Consider the following 24,187-nt stretch of genomic DNA (forward strand, 5'->3'; position numbering starts at 1 on the left):
GTAAACTCCGGGAGTTGGTGATGGACAGGGAGGCCTGGCGTGCTGCAGTCCATGGGATTGCAAACAGTCGGACACAACTGAGCGATTGAACTGACTGACCATGTTTGTCAACAGAAAATGGTCAATTCTTCCCCAATTATTTATAGCATGAAATAATCACAACCAAAATCCCAGTAGAGTTTTTTAATAGAAATTGACAAGCTGATTCTGAAATCTGTATGGAAAAGTTGTGATATGTCTTGCTCTATGTAGAACAAGTTTACCTTTCCTCACACATTCCTAAATCTTTTAAACTACAAAACTATCCACATTTATAACTAGACAAAAAAGTATCATTTCTAATGAGACAAAGAATACTTCTTGAGCATTCCTGAGGCTTGATAGGTCTTCCACCAACCCTGTGAAACTGAGGTTGAGATATTTGGATAATTCTAAAGTTGGCATTTAAGGCCAGGTACGTGGACTACCAAGGTCATCTTTCCCTCTTTACCACACTGCTTTCCCAGCTCCCCAAAGACAAGGACTAAATTTAAATTTTTTCACTATGTCTAATACATACATCTTAATAAAAGCTGACATTGGGAAAATAGAAGCCATATCTTCCCAAATTCACCTTACCAAGTATATGATCTAAAGAATAAAGCTTTTTTTGGGAAAATCCTCCCTTTCCCACTCTATTCCTACCATCTCTGGTTTAGTAACACAGTTCATCAAAAGGAGGCACTTATTTGTTATTAATAACTCTCCCTCACTCCTCTGCAATTTCTCAGCCAAGCAAAACATCTCAAACTCAGATGGCCCTGGGAATGAGGGTACTCTGCTAGTACTCCAGAGACAGTAATTTCTCCAGACATGATGATCCAATATCATTTTTCTCAAAAATTATTTTAACTAAGGAAGTTTACTGTTTTACAGAATAACATCGGTCACATCCCTTCGTTTGTATTCCCTCATATAGGTCCAAGTTTGCCAACCTTCTCAACTATGGCATTTGACAAATCTTCAGTAAAACAACTAATCCCCTCCAAGTTTAAGAGGTACTGAAGACAAGTAACCCTGTTCTGAGACTGTACTGAGTTACAATGCTTTAGCTCTAAGTAACAGAAAACCCAATCAGGAATTTTATTCTCTCACATAAGAAGTTAGGTGGCAAGGAAGTTTCAGAATTGATTGATTCAGTAGTGCAAATTCATTAAAGATCAAATTCTTCCATCTTTCTCCTCTGGCATCCTCAGGATGCTGGCAATCACTATCTCATAGTATCCTCACAATAAGCCTGTGTGTTTCATTAATGCTGTTGCCTGATGGTTGCCTGGTATGAGGAAAACAATTTTCTCACAAGTACTTTGGAAGGCAATTTAAAATTACAGAGTTTTTTTTAAATGTGCATATCCTGTGATCTAGCAATTCTACTTCTAAGAATTCATCTCAGGAAATGTTAAGTGGACAAAAACAAGCATAAAAATGTCAATTACAATTTTTTTTTAACAGCAAAAAATAAGAAACAGCCTAAAATACCTATCAATAGGATGTGACTACTTAAATTGAGAGACTCATATATATATTAGAATACATCACAGCTGTTTAACATGCAACTAGGTACAAGTTTTGTTGATAACAGTGAAGCTGCAAAGAGCATGTGTACATAGATAAAGATACCTATGACACTACAAAGGCAACAGGGAATTCCTGGTGGTCCACTGGTTAGGACTTTGTACTTTCACTGCCAAGGGTCCGTGTTCAATGCCTGGTCAGAGAACTAAGAGCCTATAAGCTGTGTGGCAAGCCCCTAACCCACTCCCCAAAAGGCTACAAAAGCAAAAACAGATAAATTGGACTGCATCAAAATTTGGAACTGTGTATTAAAAGACAATCAATAGAGTGAAAAGGCAGCAAATATTTGCAAATCACTTAAGAATATGTAAAGAACTAGTACAAATTACAACAACAAAATAACCTATTTAAAAATGGGAAGAGCACTTTATTTAAGACATTTCTCCAAAGACGACATACAAGTGACCAATAAACACATGGAAAGATACTCAACATCACTAATTATTATGGAAATGAAAACCAAACCAACAACCTCACAACCATTAGGATGACTACTCTCAAAAGCAAGTTTTGCCTCTCCAAGAAGAATCCACACGGTTGCACAAGTGGAGAAGCAGCATCAGACCTTTTGCAATTTGCCCTACAAGGAGCTGGTACAGCTGCGCAGGGCCCAGCAGCTGCTGAGCCAGGCCTGGCGAGGAAGCAGCACTCCCTGCTACAGCACCTGCGTAAGGCCGAGAGGGAGGCACCACCCAAGGAGAAGCCTGAGGCGGCAAAGCCGCCTGCAGGACCCAAGCACCCCGCCTCAGACGGGCAGCGCGGAGGGCATCCACAAGGGCAAGACTGCCACACAATCACCTGCACAGCTAGGCCAGCATCGGGACCACTCCTCTGCTTCGTCCCCTTCACGCAGCCTGCCTGGCCAAAAAGTCACAGACTTCTCTATTAAAAAAGTTGTTTTACCAAGGAAGTGAAGAAACTGAATCCTCTGTGCACTAATTATGAGAAAGTAAAATGGTGAAGATGCTGTGAAAATAGTATGATGGTTCCTCAAAAAAAATTGTAAGCATATGCTCAAAAGAACTAAAAGTTGAGTCTCAAGATGCACAGCAGCATAAGTAAAAAAGTGGAAGCAACCCAAATGCCTACTGACAGTTAAAAGTATAGACAAAATAAGGTAGACATACAGGCAATACTATTCATCCTTAGAAAGGAAGGAAATCCTGACACATTCTCTTTATATGAGGCACCTAATCAAACTCAGAAACAGAAAGAATGATGGTCACCAGGGGCTCAGGGGAGGGAGAGGTGACAAGTTATTGTTTAATGGGTCTAGTTTGATTTTTGTAAGATAAAAAACAAGTTCCAAATATTGGCTGTGTAACAATGTGAATATACTTAACATTACTGAGCCGTACACTTTAAAATGGTTAAGATAGCAAATATTATATGTGTATATTTTACCAAAATTAAAGTTTTTAATTAAAAGAAACTTTAAAGTAAAAACACCAAAATGAGAAACCAAGCTATACATATTAAAAAAGAGCTCAGAAGGCATCCAACTCCTAACCGTGGATTTTCATGAAGAACATTGATGGGGAAAGGGGGGATTTGTTCTCTGCTCTACATATTTCTGTGTAGTTTGAAGTTTTAAAAGTTTCACTGGATATGTTTTTTTCCTATGTGGTTATGATCAGTTCTAATAAGAATAATAAATTATGGAATAATTAATAAGGAAAAAGATCCTGGGTCAACCAATTAACAGGAGATGGTGCTGTTAGGCTTTCCCCCAGGAAATGCCTATTGCATTTCCTGGGCAGTAATGCCTTAGTCCAAATTTGAGACCCACTCACTCTCTAATCCTGAAACTGACAAATGTGACTCAAGAACAGCTAGTGCCTGCATATACAGAATTCCAGTGTTTTCCAACTATTCTGACCCTTCTTTCCCCCTGCTTACTACCAACAGAACACCAGGCCCGAATCAGCACTTACTGTCTCAGAGGCTATTCTCCTCCCATCCTTCACTTCAACAATATTATGAGAGTTACTGAGTGGTTAGCAACACCCCTTCAGAAACCAACCATTCCAGAAAAATAACTGCTCAAATACCAAGAGTTGCCAAGAGCAGATTCCTGGCAGTACATACTAATAACCTTAATGAAGCAGAGAGCAATGCCTTCTATAATATAAATTCTGGTTGGAAGAAAAGATCTACAGACTGTGGAAACGTACAACTTAAAAAGCAAACACCACAGGTTCCAGTACAGCAGGAAAGCAAGCAGGGATTTCTAAATACAGAGCTCAATTTTAAGAGTTCACTGTACCTTTATTTCTCACTATCATCATTTGCTCTGTCAAAAATAGACACTTCCATGTCTTGAGCCATTCAGAATAAGCCACAGCAGGAACAGCTTTGCTTACATAGGGTGGGCAGGTCAGAAAGGCAGCATGGGGAAAAGAAAAAGCAGCCAGCAGGTTTTCTTAGGGATTATATTGCTCCAGCTTTTATCCTTCTTCTCAGCTATTTTGGTGCCAAGAAAGCTGCAGGGAGGTCTTTGCTCTGCTCTCAAAAAGCTTTTCACCAGAAAGGCTGAAGCAGTCTCAGGGCTGCAACTCCCTCTGCTGCTTGAGGTTTTCTTTGCATGCTATAGCAGGTTCAATAGAATTTCCAACTTAAGATATGTCAAAAGAGCTAAACCAGCCCTTTACTCAGAAAACATGACCAAAAAGGCACAACTTTAAATAGAGTGGGACAGCTAAAATGCCAAGTTCTAAGTTGGACTGATTTCTACACTCACCTACAAATCTTCTCTACCTCACAAAGTGATTCTTCTACTCAGTTTAAAGAAAAGTTCTATATCACCCTCACAGGCATTTGGCAAAACAAGAACTGGACTTTTTGGTTCTTCCTCAGCTACCCTTAGTAACACTGCCCATTATCAGAATTTAAGGTAGGTCTTATTCATCTTTCAAGATTCAACTTAAATAATACTTAGTACCTGGTACTGAGGCTATGTTTGTCAGTCTGTTTCACTGTATGTATTCAACCAATAGCAGATGCTCAATAACCATTTAATAGAAGAATTCTAATCAGAACAACCCTGATATATTGGGGGAAGTGAGAACTAACGACATGATTAGGAAATAAGCAATTACTAGGGGAGGAACCAAAATCCTTGGAGATAAGAGTATGAGAGGTGTTTCTTCAATTAACATTCTATTATTCTGCCTAACAGTAGTTAACCAGTGTTTCCTGTGGGTCTTTTTCAGATTACCAATCTCACAAAGTCTCCCTCTGGTTAACTCTTAACAGAACCCCTTTTTAATTAAAACCTTCATTCTTTGTCTATATCCAAATATTCCTCACATTCTGATCTTAGGGATAAAAGAATACACAAAGACCTCACACAGTAACTCTAACAGAGTGCTAAGCAGATACTGAGCCCTTATAATGTTCTCAACATATTGTGGCTAGAAGCCCTGGTGTCCCAGCTTCCAGAATTAGAACTGATGATGAAAACATATATTAGCACCATAATCTTCACTTTTGTGAACGCTCCCTTGCTACACCACCCAGTATCAGAAGCCACATCAGGTAGAATTCCTTGTCTTTGCCTTAAGGATCTACAAATCCCAGTTCTGTGAAAAACCAATGTTCAGGGCAAGTGCCATCCCTCAGAAAACTTTAAAATAAACACTAACAGCTAACAGTGACATTGTGTAAAAACTCTGTAACTGGATAGAAAAAATAAGGTAAATATTTTGATACAAACAGTCCCACAGCATTTATTGTCATCTGGTAATAACATAAGGGTGAGCAGAACAATATGAATACACGTTTTAGAACTACATCTCTAACAAAGGAGACCTAAAAAACCCAATTGTTTGGTATTGCCAAACAATTTCCCACTTCATCTGTCACTTCTAGTTGGAGACACTTTGGAGCAGAGTGATATTATCTCCTTTTAGCATGATCCGACCTGCAACACAAAATTAAAAAAAAAAAGACGACGACGAAGCCATTAATAGTCATTCAGAAAACTGTAACTTTTAGTTTCAGAATTTTAGATCGTTCTTGAGTGATTCTAAAAATGCTTTCTCGTCTGTGAAATTATGTGACATTTTCCAATGTTGAAAGGCTGTGCCTATCAGAACATATTCACTTTTCCAACAATAACCTAATGAAGGCAGAGAAATGTTATTTTATGAAAAGTACAGTTTCTGTAGACTAAGTCAACTATCCCAACATTTCCTAAAGCTGATTCTGCAGAAGCTGAGAAATGAGTTTTTTAGGAACTGCAGCCTATTATATGGAGAAGGCAATGGCAACCCACTCTATTACTCTTGCCTGGAATATCCCATGGATGGAGGAGCCTGGTAGGCTGCAGTCCATGGGGTCTCGAAGAGTCAGACACAACTGAGCGACTTCACTTTCACTTTTCACTTTCATGGAGAGGCAATGGCAACTGGAGAAGGCAATGGCAACCCACTCCAGTGTTCTTGCCTGGAGAATCCCAGGGTCAGAGGAGCCTGGTGGGCTGCCATCTATGGGGTTGCACAGTCAGACACAACTGAAGCAACTTAGCAGCAGCATACTATAACCTCATCTTAAGAGTTCTTAATAAGGATTTCATCCTGTGATATACAAACTTGTTTAAGTTTTACCTAACACTGTCTAAATCTGTTTAAGCAAAGGACACTCTTCCTGAGAAATATCTATAAATATCTGCAGGAACACTGGTGTTCAAAAGAACAGTTTGAGAAATGTTAATCATCACCATCAGCAATTCCACAAGAAGTAATATTAACCTGTTTTACAGTTGATATTACCATGAGCAATCAATACTTTGCAAATAATTTATAAATAATTTCAGTAAGGTGAGCTTGCACTTCCTGATAAGACGTTTATATTTGAAAAATCCAGGCTTTCAAAAAGCCTAGGCAGGAAGAAGCTAAGCAAAACATTATGCCACTCTCAGAATCTACTTTGCACACAGCTAGGATAAGGCTCAAGAGAATCCTCAGGACTGGAAAAAAGAGGCACTTGAAAAGTACCACTTCTAAAAACACTAGTGAGCCGTCAACTGGGGCATTAAACAGCTAAAGAAAAAACGCCTAAATAAACCTCAACTTCATGGAATTTTAACAGAGATTATTTAAGCCTTGAGGAAGCCATAAATCCTAAAGAACATGAGTCAAGAAACTGACTTCACTAGTCAAAGATTTTAAAATTTCTACTACGTGGCATGCACTAAGTGTATCAGGGAGCAAAACAGAGAGGACTCAGGCACTAGTGGAGCCTGTGGTCCAGTGGCAGACATTAACAATCCCCAAAATGAATGTTTTGCTACAAATTCAGCACAGCATACCCTCCCTCCATCCCCACCCCAAGCAAAACAAAATCTAACCCTGGCAGGAAGTGGTATTTGACCTGAGTCCCAAAGACACAGGGGATAGCATACACAAAAATTTATGAGACAAATGTGCAGATTTCAAGAATTGAAAAAAGTGCGGATGATCCTCAGAAAATGAAGTACAGAGTGATACAAAATGAGCAGAAGGAGGTAAAGCCAGATCATGAAAGACTTTAAAGGACATATTAAAGATTTTCTTATCCTATGAGCGACAGGAAGCCACCAAAGGATTTCAAGCAAAGAGATAACAAATTCAGGTCAGTGTTTTAAAAAGATGACTGGAGTCTACAGAGAAAATTGGAGTTGCAGAGAAATTTATTAGTAAACTGAATAGAACTGGTCCCATTTGCTATGCCAGGAAACACTAAAATAGCTCTAAATAGTGTGTCAGGCTTTGGAATTGAGTTTGATTCTGATATGCTAATTTTGAGGAGCCTTTGAGACATCCAAGTAGAAATGCTGAAGAAGTTGAGAGAGGTCTAGGGCTACAAATCTACATTTGCAAGTCAACATATAAATATAACTGTTAGTGCAGTCTTGAGTACCTAGGAAAAATAACATTGAGTGATAGGAGGACTGAGAACCAAGACTTAAGCAACTCAAACATTTAATGGCTGGGTTCTAAAGTATGAATATATAGAAGTCTCAAAAAGGAACAACTAGTAATGAAAAGTGAAAAGCTGACTATAGTATCACAGAGCCAAATGCTGTTTAGAGCTCAATAAAATGGGGACCATTAGATTTAACACCATTAGCCTTTGGTAACCTTGGTGAGAGCTCTCAACTGGAGAGACAGAAGTAGAAATGGAGTGAGATTAACAATAAGTGGCAAAAGATGACTAAGAATATACTGCTGCTGCTGCTGCTAAGGCACTTCAGTCATGTCCGACTCTGTGCGACCCCACAGACAGCCTCCCACCAGGCTCCCCCGCCCCTGGGATCCTCCAGGCAAGAACACTGGAGTGGGCTGCCATTTCCTTCTCCAATGCATGAAAGTGAAAAGTGAAAGGGAAGTCACTCAGTCATGTCCGACTCTGTGCAACCCCATAGACGGTAGCCCACCAGGCTACTCTCCCCAATAATTTCTCAAATACAAACTAAATTTAAACATGAAATAAGTTGCAATTCATTCAATTCTGCAAGTGAATAAAAATATCTGTAATTCTTTAAGGCCATCTATATTCTTACCCAGTTGTTTTCTTGACTTTGTTTTAGAATGAATCTCTTCTGCATCATCTAATACGAGGTTCATATACTCATCAAAACCCTAGAAAAATAAGTCAATTGACTGTCATCTTCATGTAAAATCATATCCAAACCGTTCTAAATTAATATGGCCATACATAAAAACGCAAATTCAGAAATTCATCTCTCCACTGATCTTCCAGCTGAAACACCACATCTCAAGCCTCTTCTTTTTTGGGGGGGGGAGTGCCCCACACAGCTTGCAGGATCTTAGTTCCCCAACCAGGAATTGAACCCAGGCCACAGTATTGAAAGCCTGGAATTGTAACTACTTTGCCACTAGGAAACTCCCTAAGTTTCTTTTTAAATAACAACGAAAGAGGGAATGTACTTCAAATTACTTCTGGAACTTGGGGACTTTAGTCTTCATTAACTATGCCAAAAAGTCATCATCCACATCTTTTATAACCTACTCAGTTTTCCCATGTTCCCACAAAGACACTATCATTACCAACCACCAAGCTTGTTTTTTCAACTAACAAACAGGGGAAGGGGAAATTACTGATGGAATCTACTACACTGTCTAAAAGAAATACCAGACTCTTAGTATAACACTTCCACCCATATTTTCTTTCTTTAAAACATTATTTAAGTTACTTTGCTACCTTGGACATCTTATTTAACTACCCCATCCAGTTCTATTCAGGTATCACTAACCAAGAATTCTCATCTTTCTCCCTTTTCATTTTATTTCTTGACTCCTCCTTTAAAGACTAATACTGTTTGGTTGGCTAATAAAATTAATTTTCCCTCTCTTTTGTGAATTACCTAATCCCTATTAAGTAGAACAATGAGACAAGGACAATGAGTCCTGAAGGACTTTCCGTGGGTTGGGTCTCTGATATTGCTCTGTTGGCCATCTTTTAGGAAATTTTTTTCTTTGAACAAAATGCTCTGATGTAAAATACCCTGGGTACTTACAATGATACAGCCCTCTATCCGCATATTCACTTGCTCATAAAGCCACACCTGAATCCGCGATCTCTGAAATCAGAAAAACAGAAAAATGTTAAGAACTAAGTAAACAAAGTAAACACTTTGGTCAAACAACAGACAAATATGGCTCCTAAAAAACTTTGACAAATAAAAGCCAAGATAAGTTACTTACCACGAAACATTCTCACTTAATAAATGTTACACTGAAACTAATAATAATATTCCTGTGTTTTTGAGACTCAATCATATTTCTGTTGCTTATAGTCTCTATATATTTAGAGTGAAAATTTGTGACAAGATAGCAAAAAGGGCTTCTTTCTTATCTACCAGAGCAAACTCCAGCTGCAAGACAGTCTTCTCTAGTGTCTCAGTTTTCCACCTCTCACACATAATAACCAGGAATGCGTAAGTTGTGTCCGTCTCTTTGCAATCCCATGGGCTGTAGCCTGCCTCCTCTATCCGAGGGATGGATTCTCCAGGCAAGAATACTGGAGTGCGTTGCCATGCCCTCCTCCAGGGGACTATCCTGACCTGGGGATGGAACCCAAGTCTGTTCTCATCTCCTGCGCCGGCAGGCAGGTTGTTTACTACTAGTGCCACCTGGGAAGCCCTAATAACCAGAGTGAGACCCTCAATTCCTGTGATTAAAAATTACAATGGCTTGAAATTAATGCTTTTCTATTAAGCTGTCACATACTGCAATCAGAACCACAGGAAACACATTTTCTTTCAGGGATACTCTGCTCTGCCAAGTCAAATTGTGAGTTGATAAAAATCCCTCCAAAGGAAAGGGAGTAAAAAGGTTCACTAAATCCTCTGAACCTATCCCTCCAATCTTCCTTTTCCAGTGTCTTCTATCAGTAAGTGTGTCTCCACCTCCCCACCTTCTGACCTAATAAAAGCTGACTGAAATTTTCTTCCAGGGTCTCATCCTGAGGTGCCATGGAAAGGGTCCAATGTTCTTGCCCATAATCCCAAGAAAAGTACCAATACCCACGTGCCACTATCATGTCAGCCAGTAATTACTTTTCGAAATTAGTAATTTTGGTCTTGCAAAGTAGTAACAACACAGTTCTTTGCATGCCTGGAGTTGGCATGGCTGTGTTAGGGGCTCAGTCATGACCAACTCTTTGAGACCCCATGGACTGTAGCTCTCCAGGCTCTTCTATCCATGGAATTCTCCAGGTAAGGATGCTGGAGTGGGTTGCCATTCCCTTCTCCAGGGGATCTTCCACACCCAGGAATCCAAGCTGGGTCTCCTGCACTGCAGGAAGTACTTTTTCCCGTCTGAGCAACCAGGGAAGCCCATGGCATAGCTACATACCATTTTGTCACATCAGAGCTTTCCTCGCACTCCTCCTCAAACGCCCTCCCAATCCCGTTTCATTTTTTGACTCTAGAACAATCATCAGACAGGATGATACAAACAGCCAAATAAATTCACCTTTAACTTGAAAATAAAACAGAACAACTTACATTTTGCAAGTATCTGAAGATGAGATTCTGCAGCAAGAGTTAAGGAAAAAAAAAAAAACACACGCAAGCATAGACTCTGCTTCCTGGAACTCGTTAAATCTACCCGCATCGCATTTTTCTGAACGCGAACTCTGTGCCTAAGCAAAGAAAGTGCCCAACTAGGTACCCACTGTTGCTCTTCAGTCGCTAGGTTCTGTCCCACTCTTGTGACCCCATGGACTGTAGCCCCCCAGGTTCCTCTGTCCATGGGGCTTTCCAGGCAAGAAGTCTGGGGTGGGCTGCCATTTCCTTCTCTATGGGACCTTCTTCACTCTGGGATCAAAACCCCGTCTCCCGTATCGGCAGACGGATTCTGAGCCACCTGGAAAGTCCAAACACCCATTAGGACATCACTAAATACTATAAAGGAATAGCTCCCCACTCTCATCTTCCTGGAGTTTCTTCCGCGCCGAGGTCTCCCACCCGGTGGAAAGCGGTAACACCCGCTTTCAGTCAGTGTATAATTAAAGTCGTCTTCCCCGCTCACCCCACCACTACCGCATTCTCCGGCGCAGGGTCGGCCCGAGCCCACCTCCCGCCCGTAACCGGTTCTTCAACTCCCCGCGCTTTCTCCTCGCCTCGGCCGCCCCAGGGGCTCATGGGACGAGCGGCCGCACTCGGCTCCCTCGGGCCTCCTCCGTCTCCTCCTTCGCCCCTCATTTCCCGGCCCAAAGCTGCTACTGCTCACGCATCGAGCAGGATACGATGGGCTGCACCATCACCTTCTGCACCTTCTGGCCCTGGCCCCGGTACGCCATGCTGGAAGCTTACAAGCACCACACTACTCCACACTCTCTCTCTCAGAGAGCAACTTCCGGAACACCGAGCCGGAAGCGGAAGTGCGCGGTGCTCAGGCGGCGACGTGGGCGGTTCCTGGAAAATACCTCTCTAGCCACAGGAGTCGGTTATTTCGATGCTCCAGAGCATCCCGGGGAGGCCGCACGGCGGCGACTCCCTTTCGGAGGGCGGGTTGGTCCTGCAGCGCCACCTGGAGGGAGGCTGGAGGGGGAGCGCGGCTTCGGTTGTGCGGCGGCCGCGGCTGCCCATCGCGACTTCGCTTTGGAGTCGGTTTTACGAGCCGGATCGTTCCTGCGTACCTCCTCTGAATTGGTGTGGTTCAGTGGTTTTTCTAAGGCCTGCTTCCCTGGGATTTAGGCTTGACAGCTGCGTCGTAGTGGACAGGGTAGGGCCGCAAGAAGCCCAAACTCAGGGCTCCCGCAGCTGACACTTTGGGCTACAGACGGTACGATTTCAAAGCCGGGTGCTGTGCTTACTCCACTAACTGATTCAACTCTCATCAGCTTTTTGGAGAGCTCTTTGTTAGGTGGCAGCGGAGGATCAATGTTGAATGAAAACCCTAAAACCTGATTTCTAGGCTCCAATCCTGCACTCTTACAGTGTGTGATGACCAAGAACGTTACTCACCCTCGCCCTGTCTTGGCTTAGTTATTAACAAAATGGAGATAAAAATGTTCCTTCCTCATGGGCTTAAAGATACAATGAAGAAGTAGTGTACGTGTGTACACATTAAGGTCTCAGCCTTCCAACATATCGTTTCCTGGGTAACACAGCTGGAGGGGAGGGGTCGGACTTGGTTAGGCTATATTCTGGGTTGTGGGCTGACAGAAATTTCCTTTAATTGGAATACCCATTTTATAGATGAGGAAACTGAAACTCAGAGTCGAAGGAACTTGTCCAAGGGGACACCGCTTAGATTAGACACCACTTGAGCGACTTCACTTTCAATTTTCACTTTCATGCATTGGAGAAGGAAATGGCAACCCACTCCAGTATTCTTGCCTAGAGAATCCTAGGGATGGGGGAGCCTGGTGGGCTGCCCTCTATGGGGCTGCACAGAGTCGGACACGACTGAAGCCACTTAGCAGCAGCAGGCACACTTCTGCAAGCAGAAGAATCGAAACTTGTTTAACTGAGATTGTTACCAAACCAAACTTGGGTCTGCTCCGAGGAGGAGCAGCAAAGCCAAGCTGTTGACACTGGTTCGTGGTGAAGGACAGCCGGGGGAACAGGCAGCTCACCGTCAAAAGACCCAAACACCCCAGTGACTTTTAGGAGAGGATTAGGAGAGGATTTTTAAAGAGAAAGTAAGGGAGAAGGTTGAGGCTACATGATCAGCTCATGCACAATTCTCTCACTGGGTGGTTAGGTAACCAGCTGAGGTCACAAGGGTCAGTATTAAAGATCCTCAGGCCCCAGCCAGTCTGAAGGCTATGTATTCATGGTCACGAGGTAGTTCGCTTCTTCTCCCTGGTTTTAGTACCTGCAAAACAACTCAGAGATATGGCTCAGGATATTATCTGTAGCCCTTGATTCTGTTTCATGGCTAAACTCATTATTTTTGTCTTGTTTGACTGTTTTCCTTTGTTTCTGCATTTTCTCACTTCTCAAATTAAATTTACTCTTAGAAACTCAGGGAAGGCCTAGGAGGTTAAAGCTTTTCTATAAATAAGAGGAAAGGGATACAAAGGGGTCTGTCATTTGGAAGGCCCCACAGAGTCCTGGCTCAGTTTCAAGATCTTCTGTTTAAAGAGCATAATATTAATAACCTCATAAAAATAAATGTGAGATCAAAGGACATGAAAGTTAATTTTTTTAAAAGGACCTAGAAGACACATGGAAAAGTTGAGATTTGCTGAATTTGAAGACAGTGTGAATAGAACACACCAGTATACCCGTCTGATCTCAGATGCAGAAATGCTTAGCTACTTGTTCTTACATTTTCCTATTTCTGAAGGGACGATTCCTAACTTTTAAGGATTGATCTTTACAACCAGTCAGTTGACTCATATAACTTATGAGAAGAGATTTACTTTTCCTTAATGATTTTGCCATTTTCCATGTAAATCTTTGATCCATCTAGAATTTATACCAGTATATCCTAGAACAGATACCTCTTTAAAGTTTCTAGGTGGCTACCCACTTGTCCATCACTATTGCAAAAAAATAAAATAACCCTTTGTTCCTCATTCAATTTTAAATGCCACATTTATAGTATATCAAGTGTGTGTGTGTAGGTATGTGTTTTTATGTATAGAGTTTATATTTTGTTCAGTTGATCTTAGTATTTTTTTAGACTAGTATCACTGTTATTTTGATTTGGCAGGACAAAAAGTTCATAGAATTTTCCTAGTTATTTTTGTTTTTCCTTAAAACTTTAGAATGTTGCTGCTTCTGCTAAGTCTCTTCAGTCGTGTCCGACTCTGCGCCACCCTAGAGACGGCAGCCCACAAGGCTCCCCTGTCCCTGGGATTCTCCAGGCAAGAACACTGGAGTGGGTTGCCATTTCCTTCTCCAATGCATGAAAGTGAAAAGTGAAAGTGAAGTCACTGAGTCGTGTCCAACTCTCAGCGACCCCATGGACTACAGCCTACCAGGCTCCTCTGCCCATGGGATTTTCCAGGCAAGAGTACTGGAGTGGGGTACCATTGCCTTCTCCGATAGCCACCGTGTACTTAGATTAAAAAAAATTAATTCTAAGTTGTTCTAGGTTTAATGTAATCACAGTAAAAATACCAACAGGACTTTTAAAAATTAGGTAAGTTAAGTCCTGTTGGTATTTTTACTGTGATTACATTAAACCTAGAACAACTTAGAATTAATTTTTTAAAATCTAAGTACATGGTGGCTATTTGTTCAAATTTTGATTCTTTGAGAAATTTTTAGTTTTGTTTCCCTGGAAGCTGCCTGCAATGCAGGAGATTCAGATGCAATCCCTGGGTGGGGAAGATTCCCTGGAGGAGGAAATGGCAACCCACTCCAGTATTCTTGCCTGGAAAATCCCGTGGACAGAGGCGCTAGCGGGCTAGTCCATGGGGTCGCAGAGAGTTGGATATGACTGAGTACACAGGCATTAGTTTTCTTTAGTTTTAATTTCTTTGTAGTTCATCTAGTTTAATCATGATAGTTCATCTCTCTTGTTCTGAAAATGTGTATTTTACTCATATGTATGCTCTAGTTGGTTTTGAAGAGAAAAGTAATACATTCAATTATATAAAAATTATATAGTTTTCCATGAATAAAAAGCCATCAAAATAAGCAAAATGAGAAGATCTGGGTAAAGTATGTTTACACTACATCAAACAAATGGGTAATTTTACTAATACATAAAAAAAATTACTGCATAAGAAACAAAGGTTAATGGCTTAAGACAGCCTTTTTTAAAAAAAAATTTGTGACCTTAGTGGGTCAAGCGTTTGGAGAGGGTCATCTGGGTGATTTTTGGGTTTCGGAAGGTGTATCTAAGGATTTGGCATGTGTCTTTGGAAGGCTGGCCCCACCTGAATCAGCCTCCATGTCTATGTAGCCTCAGGGCCTCACCACATGATCTCTCTGGCCGTGAGGTGTGCTTTATTATGTGGGGGCTCAAGGCTCTAAGAAGCCAAGATCGAAGCTAACGGTACCCTGAAAGGCCAGGTCAAGAGCTAGTATAATGTTCACCCCGCAGGCCAGACTCAAGGGCTGGAAAAACAGAGTCCATCTCTCTCTCTCTTTTTTTTCGGCTGTGCCAGTCTTAGCTGTGGCATGCAGGATCTAGTTCCCTGACCAGGGATTGAATCCAGGCCCCCTGCATTGGCAGCTGGGAGTCTTGGCCACTGGACCACCAGGGAAGTCCCTAAAGCCCACTTTAAAGAAGTGCCTTAAAGAATTTGCAGCCATTTCTAATCTGACACAAAGACCCAAAATAAAAATTGGCAATTTTAGCAAAGGAAATACAGATTTCTTCAAACATATGAAAAGAGGTTCAACTTCACTCATTATAAAAGAAATGCAAACTAAACTACCAAGAAGTCGTTTTCCCGGACTAGGCTGGCAAAGATCAGAAAGTGGTGGTAATATAAATTATTAAGCTCCACTTCTAGATATTTAATCATACAAATAAATTTACATATGTGATATAATCATTGCAGCATTGTTTAAAATACCAAGATGGGAAACAACCTAAATGTCTATCAATAGGAATTAGCTCAATTATTGCATGTTCATAGCGTGTAATACTATGCATGCAATTATAGTAAAAATTGAAGATCTTTGTGTCCTCATATGAAAAGATATCTAATATACAGTAAGATAAAAAGTAAGCTATGATGTATCTGAGGTTTACTTCAAAATAATTTAGCAGAGCCAGCAAAGCTGGATCTCAGATGGGGCAAGCCTAAGGAGCAAAATGTAAGTCATCACGCTTGCATGTGCAAGTACAACTCTGAGAGTGAGTGCTCCCTTAAGTTATGCCCACTTTGCTCACCCAACTCTAGCCCTAGTACTGGGGGCCAGAACAGGGGGTGGATAGCTGGTATAGGTATAGGTGAAACAGGATTTGTCATCAATTTGTAATTTATAATTTAAGACTGTTCATGATATAATAAAATTGAGGTGATATATTTTATATATTAGAGAGAAATATATTTGCTTATATGAACCTAAAATCTCTCTAGAATAACCGAGAAACAGAACTGGCCTTGGGGAAGCAGGGAGCTGGGGCAGGAGCAGGGAGGACTTTGGCTGTTTACCCTTACATACATTTTGAATTTTGAAACTTGTGAATGAATTGATCACTGGTTCAATGAACTTATCAGTGAAAAGGACTATGGCACATTTGTTTCCTTCTGTGTGTTCCAACTAGTTATGATGTTCTTGTAAAATCTGAAGTTCTCAGGTATCTGCAAATCAACTGGCCCACAGAGACATATTGAAGAATATCCTTTCTCTCAGTTTAAAGTTCTTGCATCTCAACCAGAAGACTCACAGCTTGAGGAATGAAGCATGACAAAGAATGGGGTTGGGAAGAGATAGAGGCACTCTAGCAAAGATCAATAGCCCCTGAAATGGGTCAAGAACTTATTCGTTCATTCAGCAGTATTTACTGAATGCTTTCTATTATGACCTGAAGTGTGGCCCTCAAAATTCATGTATTGAAGCTATACTCAGTACCTCTAGAATGTGACTACTTAGAAATAGGTCCTTGAAGTGGAAATTCAGGTATATGAGGTCCTATGGGTGGGTTTCCCTGGTGGCTCAGCTGTTAAAGAACTCAGCTACCAGTACAGGAGATTCAGGACTTGTGGGTTTGAGCCCTGGATTGGGAAGATCCCCCAGGGAAGGAAACGGTAAACTGCTCCAGTATTCTTCCCTGGAAAATTCCATGGACAGATGAGCCATGGGGTTGCAAAGAGTCGGACATGACTGAGTGCATAATGCACACAGCCACGGGTGGGCCCTAATCCAAGGTCACTACTGTCCTTCTACAGAGTAGAACAGACACTTGGGGCTTGCCTGGTGGGCCAGTGGTTAAGAATTCACCTGCCAATGCAGGGGACTGGGGTCCGATCTCTGGGTTGGGAAGACTCCACATGTCATGGGGCAGCTAAGACCATGTGCCCAACTACTGAAGCCCATGAGGTCTAGAGCTAAAGCTCTGCAGCAAGAGAAGCCACGGCAAGAACCCCTCGTATGACTGGAGAGTGGCCCCTGCTTGCTGAACCTAGAGAACACCCACACTCAGCAACGAAGATCCAGCACAGCCATAAATAAGTATAAATAAAAGCCACAGACATGGGCATAGAGGGAAGACCATGCCTTATAAGAGGACACAGTGAGAAGGGGGCCATCTGCAAGCCAGAGAGAAAGGCCTCAGAAGAAACCAAACTAGCCAACACCATGATGGTGGGATTCTAGCCGCAGAACTGTGAGAAAATACCTCTCTTGTTGTTTAAGCCACCCAGGCTGTGGCGTTCCTTCTCAGAGCCAGATCGGTAGTAGGTGCTGAGAATATATAGGTTAGTAAGAGCCTCTATCTGAAGCAGTGTATATTCCGCTGAGGAAGATGGACAGGTACTTTCAAAACAATGAAGGTTAAACAAAGTGTGTGCCTAGAAGACAGGTATCAGAGCCCAGTTTGGGAGAGGGAGAGCAGGGTATAGGCAGAGGTAATCTGCAAGTGGTACAGTATGTAGGAGTTAGCAGAAAAAAAAGGCGAGGAAAGAGAAGATGGCATTAACAAAGGCAAACAGTGAGATCAGTGTACAAGGAAAGTCAGTTGCCAGTAGTTTTGCACGTGTAGAGCATGAAGGGTGAATGACGGAAGAGGCGAGTACAACAGGGCCTTGCATGCTGTGCTAACGGACTTGAGTTTAATTTTGGAGGGAAGGGGAAGGCACGTGAGGATTTTATGAGCAGAGTGACTCCAATTCACATTTAAAATACATCCTCTTCTTCTTTTTTTTTTTAATAGCTTATTCTTTGGCCAAGAACAGCTGTCAGCAATCTGAGCAAGAATGACAGACTCTGAGACTACCAATGGGATGATCAGAGGTCATTAAAAACAAACATTAGCTGCTCAAATTTTTGGCTTTGTTTGCAGCTCAAATCATCTCCTTTACTAAACTACACAAAACTCCAGATCTAATATCGCAAGGAAACCTCCTCTGGCCAGTCTGGAACTCACGGATTTCTCCTCCTCCTCTCTATAGATGTTATTCTGTGCTCGGTCAGGCTTAGTGGTGTCTGACTCTGCATCCCTATGGATTGTAGCCTGCCAGGCTCCTCTGTTCATCGAATTTTCCAGGCAAGAATACTGCCATTTCCTACTCCAGGGGATCTTCCTGAATCAGAGGTTGAACACACATCTTTTGCATCTCCAGCATTGGCTGGTGGATTTACCACTGCACCACCTGGCAGCCATCTATAGATAGCACCATCCGTTTAATACTTATACCCATTTCATCCCTGTTTACTTTTTCCTTAGAAGTATTTCCAAGCTGGGATTTGCTTCATAAATTCTCTGTCCGTAGCGGTCAGCAGTGTTTAATGACGGTAAGAATTTGTGTTCTAATTTGAGCCTCTTCGAGGGAGGGTAGTCCAAAATACTTCTGTGGCAGTTATGCCAATGTATTTCTTTCACATTTCCTCAGTTTTTCTAAACTTGACTATCTTCCTTGACCTCTCAAGCCAAATAAGTGAACTCAGTAACAAATAAACCTACCAGGGAAGGGATCCCTCTATTTAACTTCTCTTTTCCCTTGAAACTTCTCTTCCTCCATCCAATGCCCTATCTCAGTCATTTGTCTATTCAGCAGTCGATTTTTCTTTGGCCATGGCATGCAGAATCTGTTTCCTGACCAGGGATGAAAACCTGTGCCTGCCGCAGTGGAAGCATGTAGTGAATTTATGAAGCACACCCCAGCTTTGAAACACTTTTAAGGAAAAAGCAACAGGAATGAAATGGGTGTAAGTATTAAATGGATGATGCTATCTATAGATGGTTCCCAGGTGCTGTGTGTAGTCTCAACCCTTGGACCACCAGGCAAGTCCTACAATAATCTTTTACTGGAGCGTTTTTCCACGGAGCATTTTTCCACCTCTGCACTCTCAATGTTGGGTGAGTTTACCCTTCATCTTAACAGACCGTTGTCTTCCTATCTGAAGACAAATCAGTCACAGAATCTAGAACAAAAAGCCGGGAACAGGCATCACTGAGTTTTAACCCACTTTTTGCTCATTCCGACGGATTCCAGTGCAGCAACACCTCCCCAGCCATACCCAACCAAACTTTACTAACGGGCCCACTTAGTGATTCCTATTTTTAAAAACACATTTTTTTTTTAAACCTGAAAAGAATGGAGCCACCTTGGGCTTTTGCCTATTTGGGTAAAAACATAAATTCTGAATTGCTGTTATTTGGGGGCCTTTTTATACTCTGACCCTTTTATTGTAAAATGTTAAGAAAATATTAAGTATTTTTGCATTGATGCCTGTAGCTTTATTTAAAGAATTCAGTGAGTTTAGAGAATTATTAACACAGTCAGATGTATAACCTATGGATACTTCCATATATTTATTCAGCAGCTTTCAAAGATTTGATTTAAGCAAGTTCTTGAAAGGTTCAACAAATCAAACCCAACTGCACATAAAAATATCCTTTCTTATTGTTATATCTGAAAATATTCGACACTACCGTGGGGATAAAAACAGTCATCTTCCAATGCAGTATAGGATTAGTGTCGAAATAGATATGTTAATTCATAGGCATGTAAGTACTCAGTACATCTCAGTACATGTCAGCTAAAGTGGTGTAACATGGCAACTGAAGACCACAGTTCCTCTTGGTTCTTGACAAAGCAAATATTTTAAAGAATTGCAGAAATAGTCTGGCAAAATGAAGCCACAATTTTAGAAAAGGATCGTAAAACTTTGATCAGTATGGAGAATAAGCTTTATTTCTGAAACTGAGTCTAAACACTGACCACAGACTGGCCATGAGGAGCATAAACCATGTTCTGGACACGAGAGAGGGCCCCTGGGATTGGAGGTTAGGGCCAGAGCTTTGAGGGGCCATTTACTGACACACACACACAGAAGCTGCAAATTAGTGTGAAATCTCTGGCTATTGCCAAATTGTACGTTTGGACCTTTTCCCTGTTAAAACTGAAAACCATCATCACTCAAAACTGAATATGCGATCTTTTGCTTTCTGTGACAAGTTGATTCAACTTGTTGGGGACGACTTTTAGACAATGTGGAAAAATTTATGTTGTGTGTGCTCAGCCATGTCTCTGCAACCCCACGGACGCTGGCCCAGCAGGCTCCTCTGTCCATTCAATTTTCCAGGCAAAACACTGGAGCAGGTTGCGATTTCCTACTCCAGAGGATCTTCCCAACCCAGGCACTGATTGGCAGGCAGATTCTTTACCACTGCGCCATCTGGGAAGGCCTATATTCTTTGGTGGTTAACAAATTTATGTGTATTTCCATAACAAAAAACTGGACTTCCCTGAACTAAAAATTTCATATATGCTTTCATGCTTGAAAATTCTAAATTGTTGAAGCCATCTAATGATCGCTTCTAAACCCTCTCTTCTTTAAAAGAATTAATGACACTACTTGAGTTACAATAATAATGGGTAAGCATCACTGTCAGAAAAAAGTCTTCACATGTGGGGAAGTTTGGCACCATGTCCTTGTAAAAGGTTTCTAAAGACAAATAGAATCTGTGAAATTGGATCACGTACACAAAGGTTCAACAACATTCTAATTGGGCCTCTACTGAGGCAGATCTCAGCCTGAAGTGATGTACGACTACTTAACTCACAACATCAAGACGTTCCTACACCAGTTTTATTTAAAACACAAATAAGTATTTATCTTGCTGAAATGGCAAACTGTTCAAATAATGGTCAACATGAAGCACTGACTAACACAAGGCTTTAAATATGAAACAAAATTTTTTTTTAAAAGCAAAAGAATAAAGGTTATATACAAAAGGGACCTGGAATCTACAAGCCGATTCCAAAAACGAAATGAGTAGAAAATCTGTGGTGAAACCAGAACATTTCACCCCTGCTTTGGAGAAGGGCTATTAGACAACACTCAGTCAGCTGAAGATGGACTGGTAGGTAAGTATCTATACATAAATTTCAAGTCATTTTTGCTTGTGTAGAATCATCCAGATCTTCCCAAGACTGAACTGGGCAGTCCTGTGGCTTTCTTCCTTTCCATATTCCCAACAAGGCTACATGAGGTTCAACTCTTGATGAGCCGCTTACAACAGCAGTTCCTTAGGAGCCAACATGACAGGTGGGTCATATTTCCTTTTGAGAAACAAAACTGGCCACCTACAGCAAAGTATCAAAACGGGTACGTCCTTTCCTCTTCCTTTTGATTATGTATGTACAATATGTCTCCTTTCAAGACTATTATCCCCATCGTACTTGTTCCTTCACAAGTCTAAACCTTGAGGTGATATGAAGGAGATGAACATCAAGAAAAGAAAATTCAATTCAGAAATGAAGAAAACCGGAAGGCATACAATACACCCCCAGGGCATCTTGGTAACTCCTGCTACAGCACAATTCCGGGTACTGCTGTAGTCCATGGATAAATAATGGCAGCTTGAGTGAGCTCGTTCTTCCCCCTCAGGTGGGTAAAGGGCACCAAATAAATACTGGGCAAGAGGAGTTTGCAAGGAGAATCAGAAATGAAAAAAATTAACGAATTTTTATCCCTGTGATAATACAACACCAGTAAGGAAGCAAGTACTAAAGAAGAGAAGGGACAACTTTCTTGCTAAAAAATAAATTCCTGTAATCATTATGTCACCATCTCTTTTTAAGAATCCAGGGAATCCCAGAAATAGAAAATTAGTTTCAGAGGACCCCTGAGGCACTTTAAAGCCTTAAAAAATTACAGTATTAATAAATTAGCTATTGCCTTTCAGAGGCTTACAGAGCAGAAGCATGAAAATCAGGTTCAAAAAGTTATGTCCAAATTACAGGTTTCCTGAGCTGCTCAGCTGTTTCTAAAAGCTTGGTTGAATTCTCCAAATACCTTTAAAAAGACATACAATTTAACACAGACTGAGTGGATATTTTTTTTAGCGGTGGCATGAAATTTGGTCCTTAATGGTAGCAGCTGTCTTCACCCTTTTTGAACTCAGGTTAACAATAGGTACATTAAGACAATACATAAAAGAAATTATACAATAAAGGGAAAAAAGGTGAAAACTGACAAACACCTCAAGGAGTCACTAAGTTTTCTTGCACCCTTTCACTTAGGTCTCCCGCTCAGTCTTTTTGTGGAGAGAGGGGTAAGACAGAACTTTTTTCTCAAAGATGCTGAACAACGGCATCAAATGGACAAAATGATTACCAAGGGATTTAAAAATCTGACCCCAAGGAATCCAGGACTCAAGTGGATAATTCAGACGTACACTTCTGATTTGGGGCAAATTCTAGACTAAAGAAATCATCATTTTGGATAAATGTGATAATAGATGAAACTAAGTCCAGTTTTTTGGTGAGTTTTTTTGTTTGTTTTGCTTTAAATGTTCTACCACCACCTTCAGCTATCAATCATTTCTGATAGCTCAAGCAGAAGGTCATCTTCATCCTTCCCAGGATCCAGGTCAATCTCAGCTTCTAATTTGCCTCCTGAAATCTCCCATATTAGTTTCTCAAAATCATCCTCCATAGAAAGTGGGGGCTTTCCTGTTGAGGCAGAGCTGAGTCGGCGAGTTTTTGTGGCCATCTGGGATGAGGAAGGGCCAGATACTTCCGGTGGGGGAGGCTCTGAAGAGGACTGGGCTGGAGGCAGTACAAAACTGTAAGAAAAAACCCAAAAGGTTATTAGATAACTGCCCTTTGTCAATGGTTGGCAGGTCGGATCACCTGGTCCCAGGTACACAAAGGATTTTAGTGAAGAGTTGTTTTTGAGAAAACACATAAAGAACTGTTTTACTGATTTGGGATAAACCCGTTTCATCCTTTAAAGGAGAATTCAGATAGGTGTTTAAAAACATTTTTTTAATAACACAGGCAAAATACAAACAACAGCATCAAAAGAGAACAGCAACCCTGAATATCAGGGTTTTTTGCAGTTAATTTGAAGTTTAACAGATTTATTTAGATGTAGCTAAATTGTAAATATTTCAAATTATCTAGCAGTGTTATATTCTTAGAAAACAAAAATGGTAATAGTGGTCTAAACTGTGGTTAAGAAGAACTGGAAGGCATTACCTGTCTCTAGGTTTTTCTGTCTCAGGCACAGTGACTGATTTGTCCTCAGAGAGAAGTGGGACAATAGCCTACAAAAGTGAGAGTAAGGTAACTCAGTGGGAAAGTCAAGACTTTTAAATTTGAGCAGATTCATTTTTTTTTTTTTGCTGCCTTCTTAGAATCACGGGGTTGCAAAGTGTTAGACACGACAGAGCGACTTTCACTTTTTTTTCACTAGAATCACGGCTACCATTCTTTAAGACTAGGAATCCAAGAATCAATCCAAGAATCAATAATCCAAAGATAGAATGTACAAATAAGCAAAATATTATAAGGCTTAAAAAACCCCCCAGAGAACCCTGCCTAAGCTGTAAATATAAAATATAGTAACTACCTAAACAACTAAAAAAAATACTTAGGAAATGACAGAAGATACTACACATAATATAGAGAGCTAAAAAAGCATCTTCCTCGCTTTCCTATCACACAGACTAAAGCGCCCCTGAGTTGATCTACTTCTTACCACAGCTGCTTTTTTGGATGGGCTTTCCAGCAGGACACTGCTGGAGTTGAGCGGCTTCACAGCTGCAATGACAGCAGGGTGGACCTCCACCGCCTTACGTTTTGGGACCAATTTGGGTGATGAGACAACTTTAACCACAGATGGCTTCACATTCACTTTAGGTTTAGCTACAAGACAGAAAACATCTGATTAGAAGCTAAAATAATCCCCTTTTTACATGGAGAATAAAATTTGGAATATCAAAATTCCTTCTCAGCAATAGTAGTATCACAAATAATTTAAAAACCAACCAAACAAGAAAACCAGATTAAAGATGACCCATCAGCAATATGTACTACACACAGCCATAAACACACACACGCACACATAATTATTTCATGAAACAATTCATTTCAATGGCTTTTGAATCTGCTACTTGCTCATTTCCCCAGTGTTTCTCTCCTTCAAAACCAGAGGAAAAAAATGCACCATGGAAAGTTTTAGATAAAGCTT

At 41.0% G+C, this 24,187-nt stretch overlaps 2 protein-coding genes across 13 annotated transcripts in view; both read right to left on the bottom strand.

The window, feature by feature from the left end:
• Positions 1-1,960: 1,960 nt before the first annotated feature.
• Positions 1,961-11,536, bottom strand: SNRPE (small nuclear ribonucleoprotein polypeptide E). Its single transcript, XM_040263056.1, has 5 exons — positions 11,371-11,536; positions 10,628-10,654; positions 9,137-9,199; positions 8,159-8,237; positions 1,961-5,536 (listed from the first exon to the last, which is right to left on the bottom strand). Exons 1-5 carry the CDS (start codon positions 11,422-11,424, stop codon positions 5,481-5,483), a joined length of 279 nt encoding a protein of 92 aa, XP_040118990.1. The 5' UTR covers positions 11,425-11,536; the 3' UTR covers positions 1,961-5,480.
• Positions 11,537-20,775: 9,239 nt separating this feature from the next.
• Positions 20,776-24,187, bottom strand: part of ZC3H11A (zinc finger CCCH-type containing 11A) — a 43,084-nt gene continuing 39,672 nt past the window's right edge. For all 12 annotated transcript variants that reach the window (XM_040263014.1, XM_040263017.1, XM_040263015.1 and 9 more), the window contains 3 exons: positions 23,696-23,862; positions 23,194-23,261; positions 20,776-22,778 (listed from right to left, as the gene is read on the bottom strand). In XM_040263014.1, coding sequence (XP_040118948.1) covers positions 22,520-22,778; positions 23,194-23,261; positions 23,696-23,862 — 494 coding nt within the window. In that variant the 3' untranslated portion in view covers positions 20,776-22,519. The remainder of the gene's footprint in view (positions 22,779-23,193; positions 23,262-23,695; positions 23,863-24,187) is intronic.

The sequence above is a fragment of the Oryx dammah genome, unplaced genomic scaffold, assembly GCF_014754425.2.
Source record: "Oryx dammah isolate SB20612 unplaced genomic scaffold, SCBI_Odam_1.1 HiC_scaffold_21, whole genome shotgun sequence".
NCBI lineage: Eukaryota > Metazoa > Chordata > Mammalia > Artiodactyla > Bovidae > Oryx > Oryx dammah.